General features: G+C 40.0%; 1 protein-coding gene across 1 annotated transcript in view; it reads right to left on the minus strand.

Annotated features, from left to right (window-relative positions):
- TOP1 (DNA topoisomerase I) overlaps positions 1-14,162 on the minus strand; it is a 92,409-nt gene that overhangs the window by 20,433 nt on the left and 57,814 nt on the right. The window contains exons 8-10 of the mRNA XM_081096956.1: positions 13,722-13,828; positions 6,902-7,017; positions 2,001-2,122 (exon numbers count right to left, since the gene is read on the minus strand). Of these exons, the coding sequence (XP_080953082.1) occupies positions 2,001-2,122; positions 6,902-7,017; positions 13,722-13,828 (345 nt within the window). The remainder of the gene's footprint in view (positions 1-2,000; positions 2,123-6,901; positions 7,018-13,721; positions 13,829-14,162) is intronic.

A 14,162-nucleotide genomic window follows, 5' to 3' on the forward strand; every position in this document is an offset into this window, starting at 1 on the left:
GCTCGCAGATCGTCCCAACAACCCGGGAGCAGGCCCTGCTGGGGGCTGCCTGCGGGCAGCGCTTTCCTGCTCCGGGATCCCCACGGCAACCCGGAGCAGGCCCTAATGGGGGCTGCCTGCTGGGGACTGCCTGCAGGCCGCGCTTTCCTGCTCGCAGATCACCGTGGCGACCCAGGAGCAGGCCCTGCTGGGAGCTGCCTGCGACCGTGCTTGCCTGCTCCAGGGCTGCGCGACCTGCTTGTGGGTCGCCGACGCAATGCCTGCTGGGCTCACATTGCCAAAGTGACGCTGCCAGTGTCCTGCCCTGCCGCTATGGGCGCCACTATCTTTTGTCGCGGAGTTACGGTTAATTTGAATATTACTCTTTTATTAGATAAGACTAGAGGCCTGGTGCATGGATTCATGCACATTGAAAAAAAAAGTTAATTAGAAGGTGGCCAGTGTGGCAGGGATGGGCGAGACAGGCCTGACACACCCTGGAGCCAACCTCCCATGGCCCCTCCTTGGCCTGCCACAACTGGGCAGCGCTGGGGCTTGAAGGGCATCTGTGGAGTGAGTGGGGTCCCTCAGGCAGGTGGGGTCCCTTGGCCTGGGCTGCAGGAATTGGGCCAAAACTGGCAGTCCGACATCACCTGAGGGGTCCCAGAGTGCAATAGGGCACTCTGCAAAGTTGCTGTCGCTCGGCAGCTCCTGCATTGGTCATTGTGCATCATAGCTACCAGCCAGTCGCTTAGGCTTTTACATATATATATATACATACATATATATATATATATATATATATATATACACACACACACACACACACACACACACACACACACACACACACACACATATATATACTAGAGGCCCGGTGCAAAAATTCGTGCACTGGGGTGGGGGTGGCCCTCAGCCCAGCCTGCACCCTCTCCAATCTGGGACCGCTCGAGGGATATCCGACTGCCCCTTTAAACGGGCAGTTGGACATCCCTCTCTCAATCCAGGACTGCAGCTCCCAACCGCTCGTCTGCCTGCCTGATTGCCCCTAACCGCTCCTGCCTGCTAGCCTGATCACCCCCTAACCGCTCCCCTACCAGCCTGATCAACGCCTAACTGTTCCCCTGCCGGCCCGGTCACCTCCAACTGCCCTGCCCTGCCAGCCTGGTCACCCCCAACTGCCCTTCCCTGCCGGCCTGGTCGCCCCCAACTGCCCTCCCCTGCTGACCACCTTGTGGCTACATGGGGGCAGCCATCTTGTGTGTTGGAGTGCTGGTCAATTTGCATACATGACTAATTAGCATATCCAGGCTCATTGGCATATCCCTCTCTTATTATATAGGATATGGATAAATATTTATCTGATAGGAAAATGTTTAAAATCAGTTATCACTAAAAAAGGTAACTCTGATGTAGTATCCTGGACTCCGTGGCACATCGCCACAACCCTTTCTAGGCATATGAATACCACAGTTGGAAAAACAGAAATAAAGAACTATTCTCATACCCAGTCTCTTTTAGAAACATTATCCCTACTCTATTCACTTATTACACCTTATTTCCAGAGCTATTCAGAATGTAAACTTCAGCTTGGCCTCTGCCTACATTATCCAAATTGAGAATAAGACTGTTTAAAATCACCTAGGCAGATAGATGGTTTTAAGAGCAGAAAGTACCTAACGCAAATAAGAATCACACTAACATCTCTCTGCAACAGCAGACAGAGTGCAAGCCTCTGAGACAAATTCTCCCTTGCACAACTGGAGCTGAGGTTTCTTTTGGCCAAATCCAATTAACTCCCTCCTGCAGCCATATGACAGTGGGGAGGGAAGAAATGTAAGCATTCTTGTTGGATAGAAATCCTTTATAATATAGTAAATGAGTAGAAAAAAATAACCTTTAACATAGTACAATTCATAAACTCAAATTTTATATCCAGGGATTTGCTGTAAAATTAGTTTCTTAGTAATTGATCGATATTTTTGCAAGATGCTAGGATATTAATACATGAGCTACAGTACCTTTCTCCAGTCTTTAAAGAAATTTTTCCTAAATATTTCCTTAGTAGGATATTCATGGTCGAGCATTTTTGCAAAGAACGTAGCTACTTCTTCTGCTTTGGGGCTCAGCTTCATGACTTTACCTAGGAAAAAAAGTGGTTCCAAAAAATAAGGTATAATATTCCTGTTCTGAGTATAAACACTGAGCTCTGGAGAAATCTACTTTAATAAGGATTTACCTTCCCAAGATATCTATAGGTCTGGTGACACATGGTAACAACAACAACAAAGATAATATTCTGATTTATATCTACTTGTATAAATGTTCCTTCTCTTTAGCAGATATTTACCAGAGTCATTTTTCTGGAGACTATGTCAGTCAGTAAATTGTTCCCAGGGGTCTGCTCAAGACTGGGATGACCTGGGGGAGGCCCAGTCACTCTTCCTTTTCCTTTCAACAAGCAGGGTCCTTTACACCTCTTCAATGATTTTTTAAAAACGAAATCCTCAAGGGACACCTGCCACTGCTAAGCTAAGCAGGTTCTGTTCAAGAAGGGGAGGAAAGGATAGGGCAGGGAGCAGAAGAAAGGAATTGTGGAGAAAAGAAATAGACTACTTTCTTCTTTCAAGTTAGGTGGGTGGAATATGAATAAAGAAATATATCCATAGCAGGCAAGCCCAGATATCCCTTATGCAAAGTCTAAGTAAGACCTTCCTCTAGAATGTTGCTACTCAAAGTGTGGCTCACAGACCAACAGCATTGGCATCAAGTGGAAGTTTGTTAGAAATACAGAATCTTAGGCCCCACACCACACCTACTGAATTAGTAAATGCATTTTAACGAGACACAAGTGGCTTGTGTGCACAGCAGAGTTTGAGATGCATTGCCCTGGAACAGGCCTTATGAGGTTGCCTCATTCAGGGCATTAGGACTCAGTGAGAATACAAGGGATGACTGGGTCCTCGGCATATTTCCCACATTTAATAAAAGCCCTTCTAAGGGAGTCCTGATGTTATACAGCGTAGAGTAAATCTGAATGGGTTCTTGGGGTTTTGTGGACCTCAAGTAGTTAATAAAAGTACTTGGGAGTTTAATCTACTTTTTAATTAGAGTACTTTTAACAGTTCTCTTAGGGCCCATTTCCATTTTCTCCCTTGAAAATCCAACTTTACAATGCTATCCATAGCATAATTTGGCTATACTTAAAAATTGGGTTAAATACCATACCATTACGTTACTACTACATAAGTACTAATAATTCACCAGGGATTTTCACATGTATTATAGAAAACTAGGATTCTCACAGCCAGTTGGCCTGGAGGTAAAATCGCCGCCAGTATTACCTACAACAATCTAGGCTTAACTACAACAAGACTGCGCAAAGACTACTAGGGGTTACACCAAAAAAACATAAAAAATGCGGAGACAAAGAAACAGGACACAGATGTCAGAAATGGAAGATATAGAGCTCAAAACCACACTTTTAAGGTCTTTCAATAATTTTCTAAAAACTGCCGATAAATGTAGTGAGATCCTCAAGAAATCTAATGAGACCCTCGATGTTGTGATAAAGAACCAACTAGAAATTAAGCATACACTGACTGAAATAAAGAATATTATACAGACACCCAACAGCAGACCAGAGGAGCGCAAGAATCAAGTCAAAGAATAGAAATGTGAAGAAGCAAAAAACACCCAACCGGAAAAGCAAAATGAAAACAGAATCCGAAAATACGAAGATAGTGTAAGGAGCCTCTGGGACAGCTTCAAGCGTACCAACATCAGAATTATAGGGGTGCCAGAAGATGAGAGAAAGCAAGATATTGAAAACCTATTTGAAGAAATAATGACAGAAAACTTCCCCCACCCGGTGAAAGAAATAGACTTACAGGTCCAAGAAGCGCAGAGAACCCCAAACAAAAGGAATCCAAAGAGGACCACACCAAGACACATCATAATTAAAATGCCAAGAGCAAAAGACAAAGAGAATCTTAAACGCAGCAAGAGAAAGAAACTCAGTTACCTACAAGGGAATACCCATATGACTGTCAGCTGATTTCTCAACAGAGACTTTGCAGGCCAGAAGGGAGTGGCAAGAAATATTCAAAGTGATGAATGCCAAGAACCTACAACCAAGATTACTTTATCCAGCAAAGCTATCATTCAGAATTGAAGGTCAGATAAAGAGCTTCACAGATAAGGAAAAGCTAAAGGAGTTCATCACCACCAAACCAGGATTATATGAAATGCTGAAAGGTATCCTTTAAGAAGAGGAAGAAGAAGAAAAAGGTAAAGATACAAATTATGAACAACAAATATGCATCTATCAACAAGTGAATCTAAGAATCAAGTGAATAAATAATCTCATGAACAAAATGAACTGGTAATTATAATAGAATCAGGGACATAGAAAGGGAATGGACTGACTATTCTTGGGGGGGGAAAGGGGTGTGGGAGATGCGGGAAGAGACTGGACAAAAATCGTGCACCTATGGATGAGGACAGTGGGTGGGGAGTGAGGGCAGAGGGTGGGGCGGGAACTGGGAGGAGGGGAGTTATGGGGGGAAAAAGAGGAACAAATGTAATAATCTGAACAATAAAGATTTAATTTAAAAAAAAGAAAAGAAAACTAACAACTAGAAATCCAGTCATTTCAAAACTCAGAAGACATCTCATCTCATGATCATTGGCAGGTTCTTGTTCCTGATTGTAGGGATACAAGGAATCATAGCACAAAATTGAAACTGCCATGGTAGACAGAAAGAGCCTACTTGGAATCTGTAACTTAAAAGGCCGACAGGTGGCGCTGCTTCCCCATCAACCTCCCAAGCTCCAGCCTTTGGAAGAGAGACTGAGGGCAACAAATAGGCTGGCTTTCAGGGGTTTCCTGCACTTCTTCAGAACCCCCCCCCCCCCCCCATTCAGGTCTGAACCAGACTTGCCAGTAAAAGTGTAACATGCTTCTAATATAAAGGAAAACATTAAGTCACTAAAAATAAAATAAATGGCAAGAAAGAATGTGAACTGTTCTCTCGGGTCTGTTTGGTATAAACTAAACAAACAACAGTATTTTCTGTTAAATGGAGACTGAACAATTTTATTGAATTCTATCTCATTAGAGAAAGCAATTTTGACACCTCCTGTTTTAGATGAGCTGTCAAAAGATGAAATGACAGCTTCCAGCAGCAGGTGGTGGAGAATGACTCGAAGGTTCCTGGCAATGACAGCGCTTTGTGGAAGAGGCTGAGCTCCAGGAAGAAGAAATTGCTGAGTCAGAGCTGAAAACGAGGTTCTTAGAGGCAATTCACTGCTTCAGCCAGCCCATGCTCCACCTCTCTGGCAGGCTAAAAGAATCTGAGAATTCTCTTCCCTAGAGAGTAGGCAGGACTTACAGAATCAATTAGGACTAAGCAAGAGAACTGTGACTTCCTGGCTTACTGCAGTGGGAGCTTATGTAATCAAAGGAAAGAATTCCAGAGAAAGACCAACTGAGAAAATACGATAGCCCTGGAACTGGAGGTCCTATAACGGAGAACTGGGCAAGAGGTGGGGGAGGGACCATGGTGACAAGTGATGACTGTTCAGGCCCTGGCTTCCAGTCCTGAGAAAAGAAACCCAAAGACTAGGGAGGGAATCTAGCTTCCCCTCAAATCACTGTGAATCTCAAAGTGAGTCTTTACCAGTTGGCCTTTCTAAAGCCCTTGGTAAACCCAGACTAGGGCTACAGAATAATTGTATTTTTATGACGGTCTTTTTCAAGGTCGTTGGCTCTTTCTTTTCTTTGTATTTTTGGCTTTGAGTCACATTTAAGAATCTCCAGAAATGACCCACTGTGAGGGCTAACAGAACTTTGTCCTGTGCTCTCTGGTGAACACAGATCAGAATGTTTATTTGATACAAGCATTTGTCATTGAGGCTATGAGGTCCCAGTAGACTGCAAACACCACGCGATCGAGGAATAGTCAATACTGGCCACTGCTGAATCTCGGTATCTGAACACAGACACATTGAAGAAACATAGTTTTTAAAAACAAATTCCAGTTTACCAAGTTACTTACTTGCAAGACCCAGCCTTTCAATATAAATTACTGCCTTGACCTGTAAGCATCCATGGCCCTGAGGCCACTGCTAGTAGACAGAGATGCATAAGAACTTTGAGTGTTCACTACCGATGCTTTCAGTTCTTCTGCTGAGTGTTTCTCAAAGTTTGGTCAGCAGACCAACTGCTTCAGAAGCACCCAATACCACTTTCACACCTATTTAATGGCCCAGATCCACCTGGGGTCAAGCACATAAGGGTTTGAAAAATAATGCTCTAGCCACTTCTGGATATAAATCTTGGAACCAGGGAAATCAATTGAACATTATTATCTTCATACTGCTATACTGCCAATAGAAGGAGAGTCAAAGACTATTCTCAAATTCTTCAACCGAAGGACAGAATATCTATGAGAGTCAACGGACACTTCTAAGGGTTCTATGAGAACTAGGCAAGGCATTTTTTCAAAGCAGCTCATCAGACTAGAATGCACATATAGCAAAGGCATAGTGTTCTGCTATGTAGAATGAATGACAGACACCTACCAGGCCTACACCTAGAGGTTGATGACACACTAATCCTCAACCAAATATTAGTACTATTTCCAGTGATGCACAGCTTGTCAAGTTTGCATTATATTGCTAAAATAAAACACTATCATTCAAGTAAGGCTTTTCTAATAACTTTTGCAGAGTGGCTCCTTAGAAATAAAGTTCAGATAAAAGGTTAGACTATGGGCCCAGTGCTGTGAGCTATGTAGAGAATAAAACACAATGAAATACACAAAAGGATATACAGCACAGGATCCTTCCTCACTTTCTATTCCTAAACAGAATCAGTCTCTTTTCTTGTCCAAGAATTGGATAACCTTGAACAACTCACCATCATAGTAAAACTTGACACTCTCTGGAAGAGGCTCATATGGTGGAGCAAATACAGGACCTTTATGTTCTAGGAATTTCCACTTGATGCCCTCAGGATAACGCTCTTCTTCCCACCTTTAGAAGACAAGGTACAACCTCATTTAGTAGCCATTTTATCTATTATAGAGATTATCACCTATTAAAAAACAAAAGTATTATCTGCTCAATTGACTGGTGGTTTAGAATGACTCAGAGCCCTATATTCAAAGCCTAGATTAAAATAACCAGTGTCTTTCACTTTGAAAAACCCAATACAACAAGTAAGATGAAATAGAGGAAAATACATTTCAACAGTTCAGTTTAAAGATATTAGATACAAGAGGTCATCAATAAAGAAGCTTGGCAACAAGTGGGGAAATGGAAATAAAACCGTTGTTTTATCACTACGGTATGAAAGTAAGTAACAATGAAATATATAACCATTTATGCTGTTGGTACATAGGAAAAGGCCTCCTGGGAGTGGAGATGCCAGTTGGAGGTTTAGGGAAAAACAATCATAAGAGAAAATACATAATGGAATAGAAGACTGGGAAATAATAGTTCAGTTGGGTTATACTGGATTGGCATTGGATTATCTAGAGCAGCTGTCGCCAACCTTTCAGACCTCACAGACCACCAGTGGTCCGTGGACTACCGGTTGGCGACCGCTGATCTAGAGTTATCTCGCAGACAATGATAACTGAAATGTAAAACATAGTGGAAACAGCTTTTAAAAACCTTTTTATTTTAAAAATGATCAAACATGGGGGGAAAACAGAATATATAGAACACCATATACCATCACCTATATACAATTGTTAATATTATACTAAATTTTCATTATTTTGCTGAACCCTTTCAAAATAAATTGCAGATATACCACCTCACCCCTAAATATTTCAACAAACATCTCTATAAAAATAAGGATGTTCTCTTATTTAGCTATAAAACAATTACCACAAGTAACAAAATTAATAATTCCCTAGTAGCATTCTACTATCTGGATCATATTATAAATTTCCCAATTAAATCTAAAATATATTTTATAAACTTGAATCTAATTAAGGGCCATGTACTGCAATTGGTTGTGTATGTCTCCAAGTCTTTCCTTCTCGAGAATTAGACAGACCTCACACTATCACTTTGTTTGTTTTAAGAGTCACTCAGTTGTCTTACAGAGAGAATATTTTAAAACTTCATATTTTAATCTTCACTATTTCTACCTTAAATAAAAAGCCCTACACACCTACAGAATCATTCCAAAGGCCAATTATTCACATTCTATTACTTCCTATTATCTTCCAACTCCAATATTTTAAATGAAGATTAGAAATATCAAATAAAAATTACATGTACCAAACCGTGCTGTAGTAGTAGTATACTATATAACCAAAGTCAACATATATGGTCAAATGATTTCTGATAAGGGTACCAAGACCATTCAATGGAGAAAGGACAGTGTTTTCAGCAAATGGTTTTGGGAAAACTGGATATTCACACCAAAAGAATGAAGGTGGTCTCTTATTTTATACTATATACAAAAATAAACTCAAATTGTATCAAAGACCCAAATGTAAGACCTAAAATTATAAAACGCTGTAAGAAAACATAAAGCAAAAGCTTCATAACATTGGATATAGCAATGATTTCTTAGATCTGACACAAAAATATAGACAAGAGAAAAATTAGGTAAACTGGACTACAAAATTTAGGACACAACAGAGGGAAAAACCAACCCATGCACTGACAAATAACTTGCAAAGCAAAAATTTTGATAAGGAGATAATATCCAGAATATATAAAGAACCACAAACTCAACAACAACAAAATAACCCAATTAAAAAACTGGCAAAGGACATGAATAAACATTCCTCCAAAGATACACAAGTGGTCAATGAGCATCTGAAAAAATATTCAACATTACCTATAATTAGGAAAATATAAGTCAGAGCCATGAGATACCACTCACATCCATTAGGATGGCTTTATTTAAAAAACAAAAACAAAAAACAACTACAAATAGTAAGTGTGCACGAGGATGTGGAGATATTGAAACTCTTGTGCCCTGGTAGGAATGTGAACATGTAGAGCTACTGTGGAAAACAGCATGGCAGGTCCTCAAAAGTTACCACATGATCCAGCAATTTCACTCCTAGGAATATACCCAAAATAATTGAAAGCAGGTAATTAAGCAAATACTTATACACGAACATTCATAGCAACACTGAACTGTCAAGAAGTAGAAACAAGCTAAGTATCCACCATAGATGAATGGATGAACAAAGTATAGTATATACATAAAATTAATTATTATTCAGCCTTATAAAGGAAAGAAATTCTGACACATGTACAACATGGATGAATTTCAAAGACAAGCTAAGTGAAATAAGCTTGTCGCAAAAGGACAGAAACAGTATAGTTCCACTTATATGAGGTACTAGACTAACCAACTCAGAAAGACAGAAAGTAGAATGGTGGTTACCAACAGCTAGGGGGAAAGGCTCACATGAGGGAGAGTTATTGTTTAACAGTTTCAATTTTGTAAGATGAAGAGAGTTCTGGAGATGGATGGTGGTGGTGACGGTTGTACAACAATGGGAATTTACAACCACTCAACGGAACACTTAAAAAATAGTTAAGATGATACATTTTATGTTATTTTACTACAATTAAAGATAATTAAAAAAATAAAAGTCAAAGTCAAGATGTAATAAAATGTTAGACCTAGAAGGAACATTAAAGATCCTCTATGACCAACCTACCACTTTTTATAGATGTGAAACTGGCAGGATCTCCCAACTCTTCATTGGCATAAAAAGGTCTAGAAGCTGGAACCCGTCCAAATCGCCAAGTCTAACTCTCCAGATAGAAGGTATACTCCCAAAGGCTGATGTTATTAGATCAGCAACTCACCCTGTACAAAATGTCTCTGACACTACTGATGCCCTTTATTCCCCAATCAGTGGTTCATCATCAGAATTAAGAAAGACATGTAGGCCCGGTCAGCGTGGCTCAGTGGCTGAGTATCAACCTATGAACAAGGGGGTCACAGTTCGAGACCCAGTCAGGGCACATGCCTGAATTGCCTGCTCAATCCCCAGTGTGAGGCATGCAGGAGGCAGCCAATCAATGATTCTCTCTCATCAATGATGTTTCTATCTCTCTCCCTTCCTCTCTGAAATCAATAAAAATATATTTTTAAAAAATAAAGAGGAAAACATGTAGACATCGAAATGACTTCTCTATGGCAGACTTAACTTACTAACTCGTTAGGTATATATGTGACAATAAAATGTGCTTGAGTAAACAAAATGGAAAAGTGCTAGAAATGTGTGTAAGACAGGAAAGTAAACATCCACATATTCTCTGAAATCATATTCCCTTATAGTTAACGAACACCTCATAGTACACTGTAAAATGAACATTTAACTTTTAAATCTCAGAAATAAAGGTCACATGCTACAGCTTTCTGGAAGCTAACCTATGGAATCAAGGACAGTTTCTATGGTTTGAGGAGAATGTCAATCCATATTTCATAAATTTCTTATCACTAATACTGATTGTATTCATGAGGCCCAGTCTTTCAACATAAATTCCCTACATTATAATCTTTTGAGTCTCTTTGCTAAAAAAAACCCTCAAAACTCCATTTAAAGTCACACCTAACACCAGCAACAAACTCCAGTCTCAGGTCTTTTGGTGAAGTATTCTTTGTAGTATAAACATGGGACCGATGTTTCAACAGGTCAGCCCTGACACAAAAGTGTACTTAACTGAGGACAAGCTGAAATCCTATACAGCTACAATGGGTACCAGTAAAATAGGGGGATCTGGGTTAAAGAGATCCTCATGAAACTAAGCCTGAACATATTGCCTCCACTTGTAACATTTTTTCTATGGGGGAAATGCAAGACAGTGAAGAAACCTAGAGGGATCCTGACCATTTCCCCATCCCCACAATTACCAAAGAGAGGGAAATAGGGATCAAAGTTTGTTTTCAGCAAGTCTGTAGGCTCTGGGTGGAAACAAAAGATCTGCACACTAGCCAAGCTGGTAAAGTGTGTAATTCTTTTAGTGGAATATCAAGAGGATAGTACAAGTGAGAGTATCTGTCATCAAAGTTCCCTGACTACGCTGTGAGACGTCTGAACCACTGACTTCAGGGTGTAATAGGAGCCAATAGTTACAGAAGGAAAAGGCAACCTCTCAAGTAAGAAACTAATCATTCCTATTCTCTACTTCTAAAACTTACACTGCACCACCACAAAGCATTGTGCTTAAGAATGGGCAGGACTTAACAATCAGACTTGAGAAAAGCATACAAGGAGACTACAGCAAAGATTGCTTTCCTCCAAACCAACCATCTTCAGTCCAAGACTAACCAGTCCCACACTTGAACAACAGACAAACAAACAAACACAGAAGCTAGTCTCTCAGAATTAATGTGTGGCAACACCAATAAGGATTTCAACCATGGAAGCAAAATTAGGCTATTAGACTCTTCCAGGGTATACACACACACAAGGCTTAGCCAGGAAAAGAATACATTAGGGCCCAATAAGAACATTAGGGCCAAGTAAGGGGGCAGACAGCAAGGAGCTAGTTATGACAAGGAACTTGTTCATTCAGTAAATACGAGCTCCCATCACAGAACCTGGAGAGACAAAAGACTGATGAATCATTAACCCTTCTTCACAATTCCCAATAATAACCCCTGATTTACAAAATCACTTTATTTTATATAAAAAAAATCATTTTATTGAAGGTCATAAAACCTTTTCAATATTCTATCACTGAAAAACTTCAATTAGTTCCAAAGAAAAAAATGAAAAGAGCAAAAATACATATTTTGTTTTCTGACTTTGACCTCTGCACAGGCCCAGGATTCCTTGACTCTGATTTTTTCCTACATTTTCCTTTTACCCCCATGTGTTCACACCCACAATTACATGGCAGCAGTTGTGCTACTGCAGCTCTGGTCCTCTCCGCCACCACCTAATCACTGATACTTCCCCATCCCTCAGGTTCAGAGGAGATTATTTTTCTAAGTCATAAAAGCCATAGAGTAAATGCATATAAATGGGTCTGGAACTCTACACACCAAACTACAAACAGTGGTTGCCCCAAAGCTGAAAAGGAAAAATGGGAACAGGGGAGAGGGAAAGAGAACTGTCATTTTTTTCTGACTCCTATGCCTCTGGTTCATTTGAATTTTTCAACATAAATACAGATCATATATTACTGATGTAAAAGTTAAATATACACAGTTTTGCTCTGGCCAATGTGGTTCCATGGTGAGCGTTGGCCTATGCACTAAAGCAGCGGTTCTCAACCTGTGGGTCGCGACCCCTTTGGCGGTTGAACGACCCTTTCACAGGGGTCGCCTAAGGCCATCCTGCGTATCAGATATTTACATTACGATTCGTAACAGTAGCAAAATTACAGTTATGAAGTAGCAACGAAAATAATTTTATGGTTGGGGGTCACAACATGAGGAACTGTTTTAAAGGGCCAGAAGGTTGAGAACCACTGCGCTAAAGGGTCGTCACCGGTTTGATTCCCAGTCAAGGGCACATACCTGGGTTGCAGGTTTGATCCCCATCCCCGTTGGGGTATACTCAGAAGGCAATCAATCAATGTGTCTCTCTCACATCAATGTTTCTCTCTCTTTCTCTACCTCTCCCCTTTTCTTTCTCCCTCCCTTCCACTCTCTCTGAAGAGCAATGGGGAAAATATCCTTGGGTAAAGATTAATTGGAAAACAAAACAATACACCGAAAACCAAGTTTTAAGTAAAATCAGTATTAAAAATACATGTTTATTTCAAAATTTTAAATACCCAAACTTAAGTAGAAAATGAAATTTTCCACCTAAATACACTTTTCAAACGTAACCTGTTATTGCTAAACTGTCCTCCATAAGACTGCGTGGTTCTTCATCCACAGTGAAGGGGAATGCCTGTTTTCTCGTACTCTCAACCCTAGATATTTTGATACTTATTAATCTTTCCCAGTCTGAGACATTAAACAAAAAGATGTATCATTGATTATTTCTCTTTGTGCCTTTGTTACTTGTATGGTTGACCATATTTTAAGACGTTTAGTAATCATTTATTTTTTTTAAATACGTTTTTATTGACTTCAGAGAGAGGAAAAGAGAGGGAAAGTTAGAAACATCAACAATGAGCGAGAATCATTGACCAGCTGCACTCTACTGAGGATCGAGCCCACACCTGGGCATGTGCCCTGACCGGGAATCGGACCTGCAACCTTTTGGTGTACCAACTGAGCCACCCAGCCAGGGTAGATTTAACTTTGATTTATCAAATTTATAAAGCTTTTCCTTATGGCTCTGATTATGATATGCTTTAAAGGGACTTCACTATTCTAGGATTATAAAAATATTCATCCAGGTTTTCTTGGGGAGATTATTTTTTTTTAAAAACAGGCGGTTTCCCCGGCACTATGTATGTAATAATGCATCTTATTTAAAATAATCCTTATCATTTTAAATGCAGTATTCTTCATATGCTAAGTTCCCATATATGCATAAGTCTACTTCTATAGTTCATTCTGTTCAATAGACTGGGACCTAGTTTTGAGATTCAATAGGTTAAGAGCTAGTTAATGCTTTCACTAGGACCTGGGAAACTTATTTCAGAATGTTATTCTAGAGAGATTCTTTTAAGTACTTCCCTCTTCCCTCAGATATCAAGGTATTAATTTTAATAACTCAACACTATTGCTTAATTAGGCTGTGGAATCAAAGAGCTGACATTTTAACCCCGTGCTGAGATCTTACCATTTCCACTTCTGCTCCTCTTCTTTCTTCGGCTTCTTTTTCTTGCTATCTGGCTCAGGAACTTTTTTATCTTTATCTTTATTCTTGGGCTTTTTCAATTTACCATCCTACAAAGAAACATGGTGACAAAGCACTTAAAAAAAGGAAAGGACTAGCTGCTTTTCTAGAAGTAGTTTTGGGGGACCATTAGGAAGAAAACTGGAGTCATAGAAGATTAGAACTACAGACTTTCTTAGGTCCAATCCCCCCAATAAAAATTTACTAGTACTTTTCTCTAGAGCAGTAATTCCCAAATCTCCGACATATAATTGCTCAAGAAAGCAGTTAAAAACATTCATTCTGTGGAGGAAGAGCCTAGGAAAGTGTATTTTTTAACCTCAGGAAAGACTGGGAAAGTACTGCTTCTGTACAGAGTAATCCCAGTGTTTATCCTCACTTAGT

Source organism: Myotis nattereri (genome assembly GCF_964212035.1).
Source record: "Myotis nattereri genome assembly, chromosome: 8".
NCBI lineage: Eukaryota > Metazoa > Chordata > Mammalia > Chiroptera > Vespertilionidae > Myotis > Myotis nattereri.